We start from the raw sequence: 22,841 nt of genomic DNA, 5'->3' as shown, positions 1-22,841 counted from the left end.
TGAGGAGTTGTCTCCCAGGGGTCAAGTTTATTTTGACCATCATTTCTGGGTAAGAGTCTGTTTCACTTATTTTCAGCTGATAATAGTAAGTATTAGGCACTTTCTGTTTTGTAAGAATGTGATTTTATTTATTGTGCAACTGTGCCAGAAAAGGTTCAAACCTTATCAATCTCTCCCATTTCATTTTTTGTCAGCATTACCTTAGATGACACTAAAACTACTGATTGCCTCTCTATACCTTTTAATGATCAAAATACAACAGGAATATACTTGCTATGGCATCTTTAGGTTTAGGTCTGCAAATGAGAAAAATTTCATTTTTAGCATTGCTCATGGTGACATCAACGAGCATTCATATCTTTGAGTTGGATGTGTCTCTGTTTAAATGCTTTGTTGATGCCCTTTGAAGTGCATTGTTCTGCAAATGTCTTTTGTTGACCTGAAAGAGCCAATTAACCTGCATTCCACTGACTGCATGAACCTTTGAACCCAAATTCAATAAGGTAGACAGACTGAGATACTCTAACCTCATACTGTAAATCTAATATAACTGAGTTTCACCAACAATCTTTTTTCATATTAACATTAAAGTGTCAGTAATAACGTAGACCAAATCTTTTGCCATAAATCTATTGCTTAAATTAGGTTGGGAAACCGCCTGCACTTGGACCATATACAACTCCAATTTCAATGAAGTTTGGACATAAAACATAAATAAAAACAGAATACGATGATTTGCAAATCCTTTTCAACCCATATTCAATTGAATACACTACAAGATATTTAATGTTCAAACGGATAAACTTTATTGTTTTTTTGCAAATATTCACTCATTTTGAATTTGATGCCTGCAACACGTTCCAAAAAAGTTGGGACAGGGGCAACAAAAGACTGGGAAAGTTGAGAAATGCTCAAAAAACACCTGTTTGGAACATTCCACAGGTGAACAGGTTAATTGGAAACAGGTGAGTGTCATGATTGGGTATAAAGGGAGCATCCCCGAAAGGCTCAGTCGTTCACAAGCAAGGATGTAGTGAGGTTCACCACTTTGTGAACAACTGCGTGAGCAAATAGTCCAACAGTTTAAGAACAACGTTTCTCAACGTGCAATTGCAAGGAATTTAGGGATTTCATCATCTACAGTCCATAATATCATCAAAAGATTCAGATAATCTGGAGAAATCTGTGCAAGTAAGCGGCAAGGCCGAAAACCAACATTGAATGCCCGTGACCTTCGATCCCTCAGGCGGCACTGCATTAAAAACCATCATCATTCTGTAATGGATATTACCACATGGGCTCAGGAACACTTCAGAAAACCATTGTCAGTGAACACAGTTCATTGCTCCCAAGTGCAATTTAAAACTCTACCATGCAAAGCGAAAGCCAAAGTGGAAAAGTGTCCTGTGGTCTGAGGAGTCCACATTTCAAATTGTTTTTGGAAATCATGGACGTCGTGTGGAGGCCAAAGAGGAAAAGGACTGTCCGGATTGTTATCAGCGCAAAGTTAAAAAACCAGCATCTCTGATGGTATGGGGGTGTGTTAGTGCCCATGGCATGGGTAACCTGCACATCTGTAAAGGCACCATTAATGCTGAAAGGTACATACAGGTTTTGGAGCAACATATGCTGCCATCCAAGCAACTTCTTTTTCAAGGACGTCCCTGCTTATTTCAGCAAGACAATGCCAAGCCACATTCTGCACGTGTTACAACAGCGTGGCTTCATAGTAAAAGAGTGCGGGTACTAGACTGGCCTGCCTGCAGTCCAGACCTGTCTCCCATTGAAAATGTGTGGCGCATTATGAAGCGCAAAATACGACAACGGAGACCCCGGACTGTTGAGCACCTGAAGTTGTACATCAAGCAAGAATGGGAAAGAATTCCACCTACAAAGCTTTAACAGTTTGTGTCCTCAGTTCCCAAACGCTTATTGAGTGTTGTTAAAAGGAAAGGTGATGTAACACAGTGGTAAACATGCTCCTGTCCCAACTTCTTTGGAACGTGTTGCAGGCATCAAATTCAAAATGAGTGAATATTTGCAAAAAACAATAAAGTTTATCCGTTTGAACATTAAATATATTGTCTTTGTAGTGTATTCAATTGAATATGGGTTGAAAAGGATTTGCAAATCATTGTATTCTGTTTTTATTTATGTTTTACACAACGTCCCAACTTCATTGGAATTGGGGTTGTACACCAATCAGCCATAACATTAAAATCACACCCACATTTCTACACACATTGTCCATTTTATCGACTTCACTTACCATATAGAAGCACTTTGTAGTTCTACAATTACTGACTGTAGTCCATCTGTTTCTCTGCATGCTTTGTTAGCCCCCTTTCATGCTGTTCTTTAGTGGTCAGGACTCTCCCAGGAACACAACAGAGTAGGTATTATTTGGGTGGTGGATCATTCTCAGCACTGCAGTGACATTGACATGGTTGTGGTGTGTTAGTGTGTGTTGTGCTGGTATGAGTGGATAAGACACAGCAGCACTGCTGGAGTTTTTAAACACCTCACTGTCACTGCTGGACTGACCACTGATAAAGGTCTAGAAGATGACCAACTCAAACAGCAGCGCTGCTGTGTCTGATCCACTTATACCAGCACAACACACTAACACACCACCACCATGTCATTGTCACTACAGTGCTGAGAATCATCCACCACCTAAATAATACCTGCTCTGTGGTGGTCCTGTGGTGGTCCTGACCATTAAAGAACAGGGTGAAAGCAGTCTAAAAAAGTATGTAGAGAAACAGGTGGACTATGGTCAGTAATTGTATAACTACAAAGTGCTCCTATATGGTAAGTGGAGCTGATAAAATGGACAGTGAGTGTAGAAACAAGGAGTTGGTTTTAATGTTATGGCTGATCAGTGAAGGTCGTAGCCATAGTCTAGACCAGGGGTCAGCAACCTATGGCACGCGTGCCAAAGCTGGCACTTGAAGCACGTTTGTCTGGCACTCTGATTGGTAAGAGTAAAAAAATTTTTTTCATGCTCAGGGTTGCGCCTTATTAGTTGGATCCGTCCTTACACCCTTATGCCATATGCTCACTCCCGACACCTTGATTAACCTTAACAACCATAAATTACTCCACCTTAACCTCCTCCACCTATGGCCAGTTAAGGTTGAGTAATTTATGCTAGTTAAGGTTAAATCAAGGTGTCAGAAGTGAGTCAGCTTTCAGTTTTGTGCAAAACGTGGTATAGCATGGCTGCTAAACGTGCAAAAGTGGATGTTCGTTCAGTTCAACAAGACTGGACAGATTTGTACGGATTTATTCAACAAAAAGACTGGCCTGTGTGCTATGTGCGGTGAAAGCATCGTTTGTCGCACCTCGTGTGCGCTGCTATTTTGAGACAAAGCACCAAAGCTCATTTAAGGATGATGCTGACAAAATGGAATCAATCAAACGAGCAATTTCAAGGTACAAGAAACAAACCAGTGTTCTTCAAAAATTTAAGTCAGTAAGTTCACCTCATATACACTACAGATGGATCATCTTTGTAGAGAGTCCGGGACAAGGATCACACTGACATGTAAGATTAATTAACTGATTAATTGGTGTATGTCACATACATAGCAACAGTTTGTGTTATATGACGTTTTCCATGGCACACTTATTACTTCATCTTCAACCTATTTTTTTCAATCGGCACAGAGTACAAAAAAGGTTGCCGACCCCTGGTCTAGACTATAGTAGAATTTGAGAACAGAAAAGCTAGAACAGTAACATTTTACTTCATGTGATTGCCAGGAAACACTGAAAACTAAGTGACAGATTTAAGTAGAGTAGAAACAACATTTGAATGTACATATATCAGTGTGACATGATAGTGACAAATAATTTTCCTTCAGCACTTAAGCACTCAACATTTCCACTTTACAAATGCACTTACAGTTAGCAAAGACAGCTTCAACAAAAAATAGCTTGTTGGATATGTGGCCTTTGACAGTGCAACTTCAAAAATCAATGAGCTATTTTGCATAACTGATTTAAATGTCAGTGCTTATAAAGTTTGCATGGATGTATGGTTGGTTTTTTATGCACTTGTTATCCATGGGTCTGGCTGAAATAGTTGAATTTACTAGTATAAAATTGTTTTTAAACACAAAAGAAATGAGAATATTTAAAAATAGTTATACCAAAATAGCTGAATATCTGGATAGATCTACCTAATGCATTTCAGATAATCTCTGTTTGCCTTGTTTCTTAACAAGCAGATTTAGTATGCTGACCTTTTCATATGGTTTGGGATAATTAGGGTGTTATAGCATTGACACTGATTTAACCTAGCAGAAGACCTTTTTCATACAAATAGCCTTTTGGAAAGGGTCATTTCAATGCAAGCAACTGAGATTGTATATATTTTTACATCCCAGCCTTGATTCATGCTTGTACAAGTACCTGACTTCAAAATATACAGCTGCTGCATGGTAGTGGAATCCTGTGGAGTGGGATGTTTGCTGTCAAGACACATAGTCTTTCTCGAATGTAAACAAAGTCTCCGCCAAAATAGATTTAGCTGGAGCAGCTGCCTGGTTATGGTCGAAGTATTTCCACACAGATAGCCTACATCCGTCTTTACTGCTGTTAGATGCTCCCCGTGGGAGACAGCCTTCTGAATAAAGATATCAATGATATTGATAGGCAACTTGAGCTGTTATAGGCTTAATTTGTCAATGAATTGTTGGAGGGCATGGTGCTTATACTACAGGGAATCCTAGTATTATGCTAAAGGAAGATTGCAGTTCTCTGAGACTTTTACGCATTGTATGTGCATAATATATAGTAAGAAAATTTCAAGAGCATTTTAGTGAAGGTAGTGAGTGGCAGTAAAATCCTGTTGTATCTTATTAATCATAAAAAATTCTAAAGATGTTGTAAAAAGAGGCTCAGAAGGGAGGATTTTTTGCTATAGGCCTCTTTACCAAAACACCATTTTTGTCATGCTAAATTCTGCTAGATCTGTTTCATTTTTTACATTGCAGTATAAATTAACACTTTGTATTGTTTGCAGGGGGATCCCTGGGAAAAAATGTGGCACAATTGTCTTGTCAGTAGAAGAGCTTGGAAACTGCAGGGTATGTGTGTTTTCAATTTACAATTTTTGTGATACCAGAAAACCACTTTTGTTTTTGTTATTGCATTTACGTTTAGTTCATATTTATCAACATTTTTTTTGCTATTTTGTTTATGCATTTTACCCATTTTCTCCAAATTCTGCCAATGGAGACTCCAATCGTGTCCAAGGAGGGTATATTCGCCTGCCTCACGCTTCCTCTGACGCATGTGCAGTACACTGACCCCTTCTTATTTGCCCACATGTTTGGTGAATTCGTGCATGAGGCCAGTATTCGCTCTCAGAGAGCCACACATGGATCCCTGCGCTCCTTGACTTCCTGTACAGGCGCCTCAGGCTACTAACCAAGGTCCTTACACAGCGTCGAAGACCCCACCCACATTAGTCCGGTTTTTAACCCTCCGGGCAGACTTTAAATGGCCAATTTTGTCTGCTGCAGGCACTGCCAATTATGCCCGCTAGAGGGCACCCAGCCGACCGGTAGCAGAGCTAAGGTTCGAACTCGGGAGTTTAGAATCCCAGCGCTGGAGTGTTATCGAAACATCCCACTGCGCCACCTGGGTGCCCCATATTTATCTACATTTACATGCCATGTCTTGCTTTGCACTTTACAAATATGTATTAATAAGAAACGACAATGATACAGTGTTAAAAATGTTAATGTGTTAAAAATAAATAGAGCAAGAAATATTTAGACACCACAAGTTTGTTGCAAATCTATTGGTGGAATTTACTGCTTTACTGATTGGAGATGATAGACAATTACACTGATTAGCCATAACATTAAAACCACCTCCTTGTTTCTACACTCAAGAAGCACTTTGTAGTTCTACAATTGCCGACTATAGTCCATCTGTTTCTCTACATACTTTTTTAGCCTGCTTTCCCCCTGTTCTTTAATGGTCAGGACCCCCACAGGACCACTGCACAGCAGATATTATTTGGGTGGTGGGTCATTCTCAGCACTGCAGTGACACAGACATGGTGGTGGTGTGTTAGTGTGTGTTGTGCTGGTATGAGTGGATAAGACACAGCAATGCTGCTGGAGTTTTTAAACACCTCACTGTCACTGCTGGGCTGAGCCAACAGCGCCCCGTGGGCAGCGTCCTGTGACCACTGATGAAGGTCTAGTAGATGACCAACTCAAACAGCAGCAAAAGATGAGCGATCATCTCTGACTTTACATTTACAAGCTGGACCAACTAGGTAGGAGTGTCTTATAGAGTGGAAAGTGAGTGGATACGGTATTTACAAGGCGCTGTTGGCTGGATATATTTTTGGTTGGTGGACTATTTTCAGTCCAGCAGTGACAGTGAGGTGTTTAAAAACTCCAGCAGCGCTGCTGTGTCTGATCCACTCATACTAGCACAACACACACTAACACACCACCACCATGTCATTGTCACTGCAGTGCTGAGAATGACCCACCACCTAAATAATACCTGCACTGTGGTGGTTCTGACCATTGAAGAACATGGTAAAAGCAGGCTAAAAAAGTATGTAGAGAAATAGATGGACTACAGTCAGTAATTGTAGAACTACAAAGTGCTTCTATATGGTAATTGGAGCTGATAAAAGGGACAGTGTGTGTAAAAACCAGGAGGTGGTTTTAATGTTATGGCTAATCGGTGTATGCATACATCTTCATCTTATTTAAAAACAGTGTTAAATAAGTTTGGTTGAATATTTAGTCATTGTCCTTTGAACATATTTATCTTCTTTTTGGATTTTGATTAATGGCCTTTATGCTTTATTCAACCTAGATTTTGCTACCGCTCGGTCCCAGGGTAGCAGATAAGTTTATATTACAACAAAAAAACATTAAATATAATAAAAGTTAACAAATAAAAATGCAAGTGTGATTGCAGCTCAGCAGTAAGTGAGTGTAGATTGTATTTATTGGGGGCGTGAATAATTTTGCTCAGATAGGTAAGTGTGTGTAAAGCCAGTCATTTGACTGTGTTCCATAAGGATCTGTGATAAAAGCAACCGAAAATTTGGGAATGTAATCCTACATTTAGACTGGCAGTGAAGAGACGCTTAAACTGTATGCAAATTAGGATCAAAGCTATGAGGCGATTGCCACTAGGAATTAAGCATCGAGCAGAGCAGTACACGCATTATCTTTGCTACCATGAAACATACACTCTGTTTTTGGTTCCTAGATATGGAAATGGAAAGGGCAAAGGCTTTTATTTTTTATTTTTTTAATATGTTGACTGCACAGACTGTTTTGGACTATGTAGGGATGAAATTTATAGAAAAGCGATTTCTTTCCAGGATTTTTTTAACAGGAACACATTTGATTTGTGTTTAAAACTGCGTGCGAAGGAATGTGATTTGTGAATAAGTAGTTTTTTTTTTCTTGCTCTCTAGATACTGGCCAGTAAAGTACGCTGTACTGCGATTGCATTTGCCTTTTTTTGCTTGCCGTTAGTTAAATTAAGGCAACCAATGGCGCCCAGGTGGCGCAGTGGGACCAGCGCCGAGATTCTGAACTCTTCGATTCGGAAGTTGGCGTTGCCACCGGTCGGCCGGGCATGATTGGTAATGCCTGCCGCAGACATGTTTCTGCTAGGGTGGGATGACCGGACTATGTGGGTGCGGTCTATTAGCAGATAGAGAGGCACCTGTGCAGAATGCATGGGTGACAAGGGGTTCCACTAAGGGCTGCACGCATGTCGGAGGAGGCGTGAGCAGCAATATACCCACCTCGACTGCAATCAGGGATCCCCCAGCTGAGGAAGACAAAATGACTACGCTAAATTGGGAGAAAATTGAAGAAAATGCATAAATTAAACAGAAAAAACAAATTATGGCAACCAAACACCCACAAGCGATGATGACACTCCTGGTGTGAACACAGGTGATTAATAAGTCGGGGTAAAAAAAAACAGTAAGAGTTACGCTTAGGTGGTGCAGCAGTAAAACACGCTAGCACACCAGAGCCTTCAGCTGGCCTAAAGGTCACAGCTGAAGGATGCATGTACAAACACTTTGCTTTTAACTTTGTGGCAACAGTCTGAGGAATGCTCTTTCCTTCTTCAATGTGACTGTGCCCCTATGCAAAAGAGATGTTAAAAAATTTATGGTTTAATGAGTTTGTAATAAAGAAACTTCAGTGGCTTGCATAAAGCCTCAGACCTTAACCAGGAAACAAAAGAAAGAAAAATAATAATAACATAAGAAAAAAAACCTGGCAAGATGAAATAAAAAACTTTAAACAAAAATTCTAGGAACAAAGTTGAAACTAAAGAAATGAATAAAACAGGAATTAAACAAAAAGAAACAGGAACAAAACAATTAACCAAGATGATTCTGGACCAGAAAAATAATGGGAGCTTATTGATCTAAAGTCACATACTTAGAAAAAAAGGAAAAGGAAGTAAAAGTAAAAAGTTGTAACCACCAGAGGCAGGATTTTAAAAAGAACTCAAGCAAACTGCAGCTAGGAGGGAGATTGGTAAGAGGATCAGTGACACATGACCACAGTTTAATGCTTCTTAGTCAACCCTAATTAAAGAAAAGTGAAACTAAAGGAGTTGTTTTAGAGAAAAACAAAAGAATTGCCAAGGCAGTGAGTCAGTGATCCTTCCTTTTTAAACATATAACAATTGTTAACAGGAGCTCTCTGAAGAATAAGCAAGGTAACGCAACACCGACCATTACTGCCTGGGTCAAAGACTCAACTCCATTCAGAGCTCTGGGCTTAATTATATAGCCCTGAAGCCTGCTGTGGTGTGTTAGTGTTAATGAGCACTGTTACCACTGGGATGTATAGTCTACTTGAAAGTACATTGAGTTGTAGTTACATAAGCACAACAACAATAAGAGAGAGCTGGATATGAATGCCCTATTAACCATGCATGCTGGAATATGTGCTATAAGCATTGAAAACACACCTTAGCCTGATAAAGAAAAAACTTGAGGGATGGGGGCAGCTTGAAAACCAAACCACATTTGGGTGTAACTCTTCCAGCTCCTCAGTCCACCAGCATGTTACACACACTCACCAGTGAAATAAAAGTGTGAGAAAACGGAAGTTAGTTAAGAATTTGGGAGGCAGCCATGGCACTTATAGGAAAACATAGAACAGAAGATGCAAATGGCAAATGAAGGAATGGAAAACCTGCTAGCATTTTCCAACTGATTCTCCAGAAACAAAAGCTAAAGATGGCGAGTGTGAGATCTCAGTGCTGAGTATAAAAGTTGTATGCTTATAAGGTGCTGCACCCATGTATAGAGAGTAACATACATAATGAGGCTCAGGAGATGTTAAAATATATTCCAGAGAAAATGACTCCTATGCATTGACCTATTACCTGCCAGCTTACCTGGGCATAAAAGGTTGAGACATACACAAAGCTATAGCATTACTGATGAAAACGTTATCGACTGTAAGAAAAACCTTTCTTAAACATAGCCAATAATGTCTGTGTAGGTGACTAGTCAGCCAATAGCACTGCTGAGATTCGAATACCTGAGGGCCTTGCTAATGAGTGAAAAATCAATGTAATAAAATACAGACATAAAGGAGTGTGGAACAGCAGGTAGCATGGGTGAACCAATGTGCCAGGTCTTTGGGGACCTAAGTCCTACATTTGCCTCTGGTCAATGTCATTAAGTTTTTGGCCTGTACCCACATGGAAGTTATGGTTGTACTTATGGCTGTTCAGTAAATAAATAGAAGGAAAGAAAAGCCAATCGCTTTCACCGTCTATTAATTTAAGGGTTTCTGTTTATTTAAAAGTTTAAGGGAACAGAATAAATCAACATGCACAGTGTATTGCAACTTAATGTTGTGATTATTTGTAAGCTGGATTTGCATTTTGCGTAAGAAATTAGCTGTTATGTTTAAGTGATAACTCTCTCTGTGCTGGTTGCTGCATGCATTGCTAGGGCTGAACTATCATCTTCATTTTTGTTAGTTAACTTTTGAAGTACTTTAAAAGAGGACAGTAATACTGAGTTATTTATATTTGACTTTGGAAATAAAATGGAAATATTATGGCCAAACAGAGTAAAACAGGAAGAAAGCAATTAACCTCCTTGTGTTAAAATAATGGACATTTTTTTAAGTTATACTTCCATATAACTTTTACAAATAAACGGCTTTGCAAGTATTACAAAAGATTTCTGAAGTATTTAAATTTTATTCTCGAAAAAACAAGTAATTATAAAAAAATTATACCAATATAACAGTCACCCTAAAATGCTATAGTAGGGTCTAAACTGTTTTTCTCTTTCCCCAGACACGTCAGGGTGTGGGGCAATCATGGTTTGCTACTGCTTGTTTAAAATTGTTAAAAACAATTCAAAAATTATGCTTTGGAGTGTAAGGATTTTTAGGTGTAACAGACCATTAAAATTTACTAATCTTGACAGGGACTTTAAAAAGAACCACTGCCCTTTTAGGAGTTCGGATCAATTTGGCCCCTCTTGTGGAAGCTGTAGAAAATAATGTCAAACATTTTTCAGTGCTTCACTGCTCTCCTAAATGAAATCAGGTTTGTGCCTTGAAAAGAGGTTTGGGGTGGAAAGATCTTTTTTGAGCTTCTATCTGATATGGAATGCCACCGAACACTGTTCCACTGAAGCACCTTCATTACAATATTAAAAGGATTTCTCCTGTGCCTCTAGTATCTAGATCAATGACAGAGATTTGTTGTTTTTTTGTTCCTGTGTTGCCCATCTTTTACACACAAAAGCTTCTATTTCAGTTTAGGGACAAGGTGTCATGAATCTGATGGTTATTAATTCATTCTGCAAATTCAATCTGCCCTGGCAAAAAGTGGTGGAGCTTTAACTTGGGTATCATGCACATGTAGGTTTGTTTCAATGCCTCTGCAATTACAATTCAATCCAATTATATTTGCACTTATTTCCCTTTTGAACTTTTAAACTCAATGTTTAATTATTGAAATCACAGTGGGAAAGATGTTATCCCAAAATGGCACATTTGACAAAAAATACTGAACAGAATTGTCTAGAAATGTCTTCAGACAACACAAATAGTAACGATGCCTTGATGGAGTTTGATTATGCATTTTTATCTTTATTGTTTTCATCATTCTTAGGCTGATGTTAAGAATATAAGTTATAATTTCACAGACTGGCAGGGGCGGGAGGATTTAAAATAGAATAATTCAAGAATAACAGTGTGTGAATCCTACATTTTTTTTCGCTGCAACGAGACACTGCTCCCACCTAGTGGTGATTGGGGACAAAAACACTCGAAGAGTATTGAAAACTAAATTGCTTTTATAGTGATCTCTAATTATTTATTGTTTCTGTGCGGCCTGGTAACAAATGACCCACGGACCGGTACTGGTCCGCGGCCCGATGGTTGGGGACCACTGCGCTAGCACACAAACGCCGAGATTCTCAACTTCTCAAAACTCGAAACTCTGCGTTGCCACTGGTCGTCTGGGCGCCATCTAGTGAGCATAATTGGCAGTGCCTGCAGCAGACACGTTTCTGCTATGGCGGGATGGCCGGACTATGTGGGTGGGGTCTTCAAACGCTGTGTAAAGACCCTGATTAGCAGATAGAGAGGCACCTGTGCAGAATGCATGGGTGAAAAAGGCTTCCACTAAGGGCTTTACGTTGGTCGGAGGAGGCTTGAGTAGCAATATGCAATCAGGGATCCCCTAGCAGCAGAAGACAAATTGACCATGCTAAATTGGGAGAAAAATGCACGAATAAAATAGAAAAAAAAATAGACTATAGTAAGTTTGTAGGATTTTTTCAATGTACAGCTCATTTTCACACACTTACATTTTCTTATGACTTCTCCCAAACCACCTAACCATCCAGAAATGTCTATGGTTTTGAATGTGATGTTTAGACATCCACATATGGCACTTTTGGCCATGCAGTGTAATTGTGGGCTGAAGCATATTCCTAATAAGGATGCTCAGTAAATATGTGGGTGGTTGTTAGCATGTTTTTGCATAATGCATGTTTGTATTGATTTAGATATTGCTTTCTCAGTAAGCAGAGCCAGTGCTGGCATGTAGGATCAGAGCTCCTCTCAGGGGAATATTCAACCTTGGTTACATGGGAAATGCTGCAAGAGTTCATTAAAATGCAGTCTGTTTTGCTAAGCCAGTGTAAACCCTGCTGTGGTAAATTTAGGTGGCTAGTAATAGCTCATGGATCTAGAAAGAAGAAAACCCAAATTGCCACTTTATTCTGAGAGAACATTTGCCCAGGTAGTCAGATGCAATGTTAGAAATTTTTTTATTTAAGTGTTTGTTAAGCCAAATGTCAGACCCACTCAGAGACTCAGGAAGGTTCCTGTATTTGGCTGCATTCATACTGACCTTAATGTTTTACCACTCTGCTTGCATCTTCTGCTGAAAAGAACCCCATAGCACCCCCCATTATGCCTGCCACCACCATGTTTTACTGTAGGCATGGTATTAGCCGAGTGATGTACAGTGCCTGTTTTTACCAGACACTGTACTTGGTGTTCTGCCCAAAGAGTGACATTTTTATCTTCATGTTATCTTTCATTTTTTCCTGCATGTTGCCATAGTCCTTTACATGCTGAAAACTCCCAGAAGGCTTTCATACTCAGCCTTATACTCAACAGTGGCTTTCTTTTCTGCACTTTGCCATTAAGGCCAGATTTATGGAGCGCTGAAATGGTTGTCTGTCCAACAGGTTCTCCCATTTTTTACATATCTTTTAGAGTTGGGATTGTTGGGTTCTTATTTTATCTTTCTGATCAAGTGTAACAATTTAGGGCAGACACACACACACACACACAGATGTTTAACAAACTATTTATTAATAACAAAACACAAGACAGGTTGAAAAACAAGACAAAACACAAACACACGACCTATGCTAAATGCTAATGCTAAATACAAGAAACAAGAACCTAAGTGTAACAATTTAGGGCTAGACAAGACAAGAGGGGCAGACACACACACACACACACTGATGTTTACCAAACTATTTATTAATAACAAAACACAAGACAGGTTGAAAAACAAGACAAAACACAAACACACGACCTATGCTAAATGCTAATGCTAAATGCTAATGCTAAATGCTAATGCTAAATGCAATAAACTAAAACCTAAACCCTAAGCTAAGCTAACACCTGCAACCTGACTAACACAAGACATGAACTAGACTAAACACTAAATTAAACTTCTAAACATGGACAAGAGTAAACGAACAGAATCAAACGGACAGGAGCAAACAGACAAGGACAAACAGAGAAAACAGAGCAAAAAGAGCAAAGTCAAAATCAAACCAAAAGAGCATGTGCTAGGAAGCAAAACGCATGGCAAAGGAAAAGCTAATCAATCAATAGTCCCCACTGGCGGACCCACAGCTCTTTTATACGCCTGTGGGTAATAGTGGACCCTGATTCAGTGGTTATACAGTTTGAAAACGTTTTATGGGATGGTCTGTACTAAAATGACACATTAGACATCCCTAAATGTTTTAAATGTTGTATCAACATGTTTTTTTCTATTATATTTTAATTAAAAACAACTATTGTGAGATTTTTATCCACTTGTCCTGTTTGCATTACACAAACATTTTTTCCTGTTAAAAAAAAGTAAATAAGTAACGTTAACTCTGAGTACATTTTAAATGAGTAGTAATTTTACTCGTACTTAAGTAAAAATTCATTAAAGTAATAGTACTTTTACCTTGAGTACAATATTTTAGTACTCTTTCCACCTCTGGTAAAATAGCCTGAATGCCCAATTTTGCTAAATGCCCAGCTCTAGGAAAGTTCAAGGTTGTGACAAGCTTCTTAAATTTTAGAATTATTGAGGTCATTTTGACCTAGTAAACACTCAAAACCTTAAGTATTGTTTTATATATTTGCCATTATCTTTGGCTTGCCACAATTTTATCACAAATATCTATAGCCAGTGTCACAGCATTTTTCAGCCATCATGGCAGAAACGCCCTTGTTCAGCCAGCTGCCCCAGAGGTGGCCTGACAGGACTTTTCTAGAACAGACTCACCATAAATCTATATAGCTTGGTGGGGTTGGGTGGCTGCTCCTATACTGCTGTCTCCAGCTTGTTTTAAGGGTTTGTTGCAGATAGCCATAGAAGCCTGTCATATTGCGGCAACCAATTCTCAGTTCTGCACTGTCCCTCTCCTATCCTTTTTTCTCCACTGTGGGTTGCGTGTCTTTTATTTGATACTTGGTTTCAGTTATTTTGGCCACTGCATTTATTTTATCCTATCCCCTTTTTGTTTGTAGCTTTTTTAGGCACTGTCTACCTTGGTCAAGCATTCTGCAGTTTGGTTCATTTTCAATTCTTGCAGGTGCAGGGCTTCACCTGCAACTGTAACTGAAACCAACTTAAATCTTACAAAATGATTCAATCCCTTTAATGTGGCACTGCAAATTCAAATGAGATGCATAATATGTGCTCGTACTATCCTTTAGATGTGTCTAGAAGTTAATTTTAGTCAAATTGATTTTATTTGATTGTATATAGCACACACCTGGTATATTTGAAAGGGACACACCTGGTTTAAAGGGCCCACAATTTACACTGTATTGTCAGGACCAAAGCCAAGCCATGAAGTCCAAAGAACTGACTGGACTTCCACAATCAAGTTTTTGAATGGCCACATATAGCCCAGCCAAAGCTCAGATGTAAAGCCAGTGGAACGTCTGTGGAGTGTCTTTAAGCCCAGACTTACACCAATCAGCCATAACATTAAACCACCTCCTTGTTTCTACACCCACTGTGCAATTTATTAGCTCCACTTACCATATAGAAGCACCCTGTAGTTCTACAATTACTGACTGTAGTCCATCTGTTTCTCTGCATGCTTCTTTAGCCTGCTTTCACTCTGTTCTTCAATGGTCAGGACCCCCACAGGACCACCACAGAGCAGGTTTGTTTCAGGTGGTGGATCATTCTCAGCACTGCAGTGACAATGACATGGTGGTGGTGTGTTAGTATGTGTTGTGCTGGTATGAGTGGATCAGACACAACAGCTCTGCTGGAGTTTTGAAATACTGTGTCCACTCACTGTCTACTCTATTAGACACTCCTACCTAGTTGGTTCACCTTGTAGATGTAAAGTCAGAGACCATAGCTCATCTATTGCTGCTGTTTGAGGTGGTCATCTTCTAGTCCTTCATCAGTGGTCACAGGACGCTGCCCATGGAGCACTGTTGGCTGGATAATTTTGGTTGGTTGACTATTCTCAGTCCAGCAGTGACAGTGAGTGGACACGGTATTTAAAAACTCCATCAGCATTGCTTTGTCTTATCCACTCATACCAGCACAACACACACTAACACATCACCACCATGTCATTGTCACTGCAGTGCTGAGAATGATCCACCACCTAAATAATACCTGCTCTGTGGTGGTCCTGTGGGGGTCCTGACCATTGAAGAACAGCATGAAAGGGGGCTAACAAAGCATGCAGAGAAACAGATGGACTACAGTCAGTAATTGTAGAACTACAAAGAGCTTCTATATGATAAGTGAACTGATAAAATGGACAGTGAGTGTAGAAACAAGGAGGTGGTTTTAATGTTATGACTGATCAGTGTAAAGCCAATTGAACACAGAATCTGCCATGAAGAATGGGATACACTGCCCATATCCAGCTGTGCAATGCTTGTACTGATGTATCAAAAAAGACTTGCTGCTGTAATAGCTGCCACAGAGTCTTTTACACTGTATAAAGAGTCTGAAAACTTTTGTTACTAAGAAATTTGAGGGTTTTTTTGACAAAGGTTTGAAATTTTTTTTTCAGTTTGTCATCACTGGTGTAAGTGCAAGTGTACATTGATGGGTAAAAATAGCAATTATATCAATTCAACATGAAATAACAACACAAAGGGTCTAGATACTTTTGGAATTTACTGTATGTATTTGCAAACTTTTTTTCTAATTCCTTCCATGATAAAAATCAGAGAGATTACCAGGCTTACTCTAATGAGATTCCACTTCTCTTTGTGGGATTGAATAGAAGGCATGTAGTTTCATTTTTCTGCTTTACTCTATCTCTTTACCTGCCTAATCTAATACACAGAGTAAAGTATATGCTCCTGAGCTCCAGATATTTAGATGCTATAATTACGTTTGGCTTTTTGTTTTGGCAGGATAGTGCGACCATGCAGTTTTGTGCCAATAAGCTGGACAAGAAGGACTTTTTTGGGAAGTCAGATCCATTTATGGTGTTCTACAGAAGTAATGAAGATGGAACGTGAGTATACTTTTTTAGTCAGTTACCTCTACATCCTACACACCCAATCTGTTCTCACATATTGGAATGCCAGACCTTTGAATAAGCTTACACTTCTTAGACTGTTAATGAATATTTATTGTTTTTAATAAGGGCATGAAAAATACAATAGTGTAAGTAGTGTGTCTATAAGTATGCTTTAAATAAAAAAGTTAAACCACACACCGATCAGGAATAACATTATGACCACCTTCCTAATATTGTGTTGGTCCCCCTTTTGCTGCCAAAACAGCCCTGACCTGTTGAGACATGGACTCCACTAGACCCCTGAAGGTGTGCTGTGGTATCTGGCACCAAGATGTTAGCAGCAACTCCTGTAAGTTGCGAGGTGGGGCCTCCATGGATCGGACTTGTTTGCCAAGAGCAACAGTGCCAAGGAAAAAGTCCCTTAAAATTGCGGGAAGAAACCTTGAGAGGAGCCAGAGTCAGCAGGGACCCCCATCCTCCTTGGGTGGCCTGGAGGATAATTTAAATAAATAGGATTTACACAAATCGTACATACACAAAATTAAATTAAACTAAAAGTTATAACTATCAAAAAATAATTGGAGTTCTTCATTATTTGTCTGTGATAAAGTCAGAGTAAGTTCTTGACATTTTTGGTTCAAACAAGCCAGGTACCCGTCACATCTAGCAGGAGCAGCATTGTTGGCACAGCAGTCTTGAAATGCAGTCTTTAACAACAGAAGATGTAGTTAAAATGTGAAATCATTAAGAGTAATTTGTGAGTTTTGCAGAGAGTAGCTTTAGACTCTGGCACTCCTAATTATTACAGCATAACTAAAAGGGAGAGCGAGCAGGTAACAAAGTCATGAAGGCTTTCATAAGACATCAACGCCCACCTCCCCCACCGTCATCAAACCTGAGTGATCGGACAAGAGAGGCAGAACGACAGCAAACTTGTGTTGATCAGCAGAACGACAGCATCCCTGATCACCACAAGTTTCTAAAACAGAACAGAAGCAGTGCTTTAATTCATTAGATTCTGATTTGTTGAACAGAGTGCATTCCCATATGGCTTGTTATATAAGATTGAACTGAATTTCTTAAAATAGATTCTGCTTTGTGTCTTAAAGTTATTTAATTAAATAAAAAATATCTGCCTGTCAATTTTAAATTCCCTGTCAAGGTTTACCATCTGTCACAAGACGGAGGTAGTGAAGAACACCCTAAATCCAGTTTGGCAGTCATTTACGATCCCAGTGAGAGCACTCTGCAATGGGGATTATGACCGGTAAGTTTACCACTCTTTTGATTTTTAAAACTTTTATAAGTGCTCATGAGCTTTTGGTCCATGTGTTTATTGCTGTTGGTCAATAAATGGCAAGATGAGTCATGGAAGAACTGTCCCTGCCCAAATGTTTATAAGATATAATTATATTTTGGATATTTTTGAGTCTGAAAACATGTACAATATGGGTCTGTCTGAAGAACTGGTGAGCTGCTTTGCTATACAGCTGCCTAAGTAGAAAGGACACTAACTGACATTGAACTTTAGAAGACTTTATTTAGACACACCACTTGGACAATCATTGGTTGTCCCTCCCTACTGCTGCAGTGTTAGCTCAATAAAGCTAATAGAGATAGCCTCATGCTATTCAAACCAATGGGCTGAGGCGACACAACTTGCTAGCATGGCAGCTAACATCTCCCGCTGTGTACCAAAAACTGATACATTGTCACCGACAAACCCAAAATTGCAAATAAATTACACATTTATTAAAAATAAATTAAAAAGTAATGAGAATTACTTGCATTTAAATATAACGCTGCTTACGGTCCTATTCCGACCGGCATATTAGAATTTTTTTGTGAGAAAAGTTCTGCCGCACTGAATGCTGGGATTGCCTTTGCAGGTGAGGAAACGCAGAGAGCCCCATTAAATAAACGCAGAGAGCCATTATTAAATCAGAATTTTGCTCAGAATAAGGCATCTCAGTAGGCAGCATTTTAGGGCATCTAAGAATTTATATAGTGGGGCCCAGGTGGTGCATCAGGATATTCCACTTGCACACCAGAGCTCCCCAAATTTGAATCTTAGCTCTGCACCTGGTTGGCTGGGCGCCCTTTAGCAGATACAATTGGCAGGGCCTGCAGCAGACATATGGGCCACTAAGTCTTGAGAAAAGACTGGACTAATTAGAGAGTGGGGTCTTCAAAGCTGTGTAGACCCTGGTTAGTAGCCTGATGTGCCTGTACAGAAGTGGAGGAACAAGGGGATCAGTGTGTCATTCACTGGTGCAAGCGAATCCACAAAGTATGAGCAAATAGGAGGGGGTCGGTGGATTGCGCATGCATCGAAGGGAGTGTGTGTCAGGTGAATATACCCTCCTCAGAAGCAATCGGGGCCTCCAGCTGTCGAAGACTAATTGGCTACTTTAAATAGGGAGAAAGGGGGGAAATAAATATAAAATAAAATATATTAAAAAAAAAAAGGATTTAGAAAGCGTTTTTCTAGGATGACGTAAAATGCTGTCTATGTACAGTGCTCACTAGGTTTTCGACAGACCCTTAGTCTTCAGGGTTTTTGACAAGGGCACTCGAGTGGTGCAATGGTCTGTTGAAAAGGTCACAACTGCTGAGAAACTTACTAGTGCTATTGGCTGGCTGGCATCTACACATATATACAATTGGCTATGTCTGGGGAAAGAGATGGCTGAAGCTCAGCGATGGACTGGTGCCCTGTCCAGGATATTTCTGCCAAGCGCCCAGGGATAAGGCAGTTGATAAAAATGAAAGGAAAATTTCTTTGACATGTTAACATTAGTCAATTTTGTGGCATAGCCTTTTAAATGTTTGTTAGTGATTATGAATAACTAAAGCTGTTAAATCATATATAAATATGCTAAGAGGAAATTTGTCTTGATGGTCAAATGTAATGAAATTGAACAATAAACAGTAAACAGTGAAGAAAATTACGACCCCATATAAGAAAAAGTTGGCGCAGCATGGAAAATGCAAATAAGAAAAAAATAAAGAGTTTCTTACATTTACTTTGACTTTTATTTCATTCCTGCATTTCAGGCCTGCAACACATTCCAAAAAAAAGTTGGAACAGTAAAGCATTTACCACTTTGTAATGTTGCCATTTCTTTTCACCACACTTAAAAGACGTTTTGGCACCGAGGATACCAAGCGATTTAGTGTTTCAGGTTTTATTTTGTTCCATTCTTCCTGCAAACACATCTTAAATGTGCAACAGTACAGGGTTGTCGTTGTCACATTTTTCGTTTCAAAATTCTCCTAACATTCTCTATTGGGGACAGGTCAGGACTGCAGACAGGCCAGTCTAGTATTTGTACCCTCTTCTTCCACAGCCATGCCTTTAATGAAATAAAAGTTGAAGTAAATGTAAGGAACACTGTATTTTTATTTTATCTGCAATGTCCATACTGTCCCAACTTTTTCTGATTTGCTGTTGTATATTGAAAATGCAAAACTTGTGAAGAAATGACATTTACATTTGCAGCATTTAGCAGACGCTTTTATCCAAAAAGACTTACAATTATGACTGATACAGTTTGAGCAATTAAGAGTTAAGGGCCTTGCTCAGGGGTCTAAAAGTGGCAGCTTGGCAGTAGTGGGGCTTGAACCAGCAACCTTCTGATTGCTAGTTCAGTACCTTAACCACTGAGGTAGTGAAAAGCTGGACAAACAGGAGGTCTTTGTATTTAGTAACAGTATTTTGGGTACCTGTTTGGGCCTACGAGTGCCGTTACTTCTCTAATGGTCTAAAATGAGCTAATAGGGTGTCTGTCACTACATCAAGTGAAGCACCATAATGCACTCAGGCCATAATGCACAATTCAGGTCTCAAAGGTCCTTTATATCAGCTGGTAGTAAGTGCAGTTTGGAAAGGACAATGCATATTCCACTTGCGCTTTAAATAGAAAGCACACTATGAACCGCAGAAGGCTTTGGGCACCACAGCAATTTGGTTGATAACAAATAGCTTTCTGTTAATGCAAGACTCATGAGAGAAGCTGGAAAATAGGGGCCTATTTACTAACATACTTATGTGGTAAAAAATTAAAGTCCCATAGCTATCAGCAGACCAACCGAGGTGCATCCATCAGTGCTGGCAATTTCTGGCCTAAATAGATTAGAAGCGTGAGCCACCAGCAATGTGTCTCTATGGTTTTAGTTATGTCTTCATTAACTGCTAACTTTACTGGAGTGTATCAGCTGTTATTTTTTCATGGCTCATAAGAACACATCTGTGGAGCATTTTTTATTAGCATCCGATATACAAAACCTAACGTGATCTGCTTTTTGCTTTTATTTTATCAGTTACTGTTATGTAACCTTAAGGGTTTAGAACCTGATTCTATCTGGCCTGGCTCCCGGAACACAGGATTTCAAGGTTTTGTTAATGTGCCATGTCCCCTCGGTTCTGAAAGCACATGAAACAAGTGTTTGTGGTTTTTGTACACCCCTGGTCTCTGCCCTCTTGTTCATGATCACAAGCTGTCTTGTGTTTCAATGATTAGCCCATGTGCATTGGTACAGTGTATCACAAAAGTGAGTACACCCCTCACATTTCTGCAGATATTTAAGTATATCTTTTCATGGGACAACACTGACAAAATGACACTTTGACACAATGAAAAGTAGTCTGTGTGCAGCTTATATAACAGTGTAAATTTATTCTTCCCTCAAAATAACTCAATATACAGCCATTAATGTCTAAACCACCGGCAACAAAAGTGAGTACACCCCTAAGAGACTACACCCCTAAATGTCCAAATTGAGCACTGCTAGTCATTTTCCCTCCAAAATGTCATGTGATTTGTTAGTGTTACTAGGTCTCAGGTGTGCATAGGGAGCAGGTGTGTTCAATTTAGTAGTACAGCTCTCACACTCTCTCATACTGGTCACTGAAAGTTCCAACATGGCACCTCATGGCAAAGAACTCTCTGAAGATCTTAAAAGACGAATTGTTGCCCTACATGAAGATGGCCAAGGCTACAAGAAGATTGCCAACACCCTGAAACTGAGCTGCAGCACAGTGGCCAAGATCATCCAGCGTTTTAAAAGAGCAGGGTCCACTCAGAACAGACCTCGCGTTGGTCGTCCAAAGAAGCTGAGTGCACGTGCTCAGCGTCACATCATACTGCTGTCTTTGAAAGATAGGCGCAGGAGTGCTGTCAGCATTGCTGCAGAGATTGAAAAGGTGGGGGGTCAGCCTGTCAGTGCTCGGACCATACGCCGCACACTACATCAAATTGGTCTGCATGGCTGTCACCCCAGAAGGAAGCCTTTTCTGAAGTCTCTACACAAGAAAGCCCGCAAACAGTTTGCTGAAGACATGTCAACAAAGGACATGGATTACTGGAACCATGTCCTATGGTCTGATGAGACCAAGATTAATTTGTTTGGTTCAGATGGTCTCAAGCATGTGTGGCGGCAATCAGGTGAGGAGTACAAAGATAAGTGTGTCATGCCTACAGTCAAGCATGGTGGTGGGAATGCCATGGTCTGGGGCTGCATGAGTGCAGCAGGTGTTGGGGAGTTACATTTCATTGAGGGACACATGAACTCCAATATGTACTGTGAAATACTGAAGCAGAGCATGATCCCCTCCCTCCGGAAACTGGATCGCAGGGCAGTGTTCCAGCATGATAATGACCCCAAACACACCTCTAAGACGACCACTGCTTTATTGAAGTGGCTGAGGGTAAAGGTGATGGACTGGCCAAGCATGTCTCCAGACCTAAACCCAATAGAACATCTTTGGGGCATCCTCAAGCGGAAGGTGGAGGAGCGCAAAGTCTCGAATATCCGCCAGATCCGTGATGTCGTCATGGAGGAGTGGAAAAGCATTCCAGTGGCAACCTGTGAAGCTCTGGTAAACTCCATGCCCAGGACAGTTAAGGCAGTTTTGGGAAATAATGGTGGCCACACAAAATATGGACACTTCAGGAACTTTCACTAAGGGGTGTACTCACTTTTGTTGCCGGTGGTTTAGACATTAATGGCTGTATATTGAGTTATTTTGAGGGAAGAATAAATTTACACTGTTATATAAGCTGCACACAGACTACTTTTCATTGTGTTAAAGTGTCATTTTGTCAGTGTTGTCCCATGAAAAGATATACTTAAATATCTGCAGAAATGTGAGGGGTGTACTCACTTTTGTGATACACTGTACCTTGAAACTCAACGTCAATTGATTCTGGGACTGGCGATGAGTTTCAAGGTATTTTTTCCCATAAGGATGTATGGAAAACCTGTTAATGCATTCCATGGTCCTGTGGATATATTTTTGGCATGTAAAATAATGGGTTTTTTGACACTGAAAATAACACAAATATAATATAAAAACACTGCAATAAAAAGCTGATACTTACAATTTCTCAGAACCCTGAGCTGTAACACAACTTTAAAAGTTGAAAAGGAGGAAAGTCCAGCTAAACACAGATACATCGTCCACGCTTTCAGGGTGAATCTGATGGTTATTTCACACAAATGCTGTTTCGTCTCATAT

The 22,841-nt window shown here is 39.8% G+C and overlaps 1 protein-coding gene across 4 annotated transcripts in view; it reads left to right on the top strand.

Moving 5' to 3' along the window:
- Positions 1–22,841, top strand: part of cpne5b (copine Vb) — a 277,781-nt gene that overhangs the window by 159,256 nt on the left and 95,684 nt on the right. For all 4 annotated transcript variants that reach the window (XM_062986426.1, XM_062986428.1, XM_062986429.1 and 1 more), the window contains 3 exons: positions 5,033–5,096; positions 16,212–16,315; positions 17,484–17,588. In XM_062986426.1, coding sequence (XP_062842496.1) covers positions 5,033–5,096; positions 16,212–16,315; positions 17,484–17,588 — 273 coding nt within the window. The remainder of the gene's footprint in view (positions 1–5,032; positions 5,097–16,211; positions 16,316–17,483; positions 17,589–22,841) is intronic.

This window comes from Trichomycterus rosablanca, chromosome 24 (genome assembly GCF_030014385.1).
Source record: "Trichomycterus rosablanca isolate fTriRos1 chromosome 24, fTriRos1.hap1, whole genome shotgun sequence".
NCBI classification, from domain to species: Eukaryota; Metazoa; Chordata; class Actinopteri; order Siluriformes; family Trichomycteridae; genus Trichomycterus; species Trichomycterus rosablanca.
Note: the sequence above shows the minus strand (reverse complement) of the source record. Positions and strands in the feature narration are given on the sequence as shown.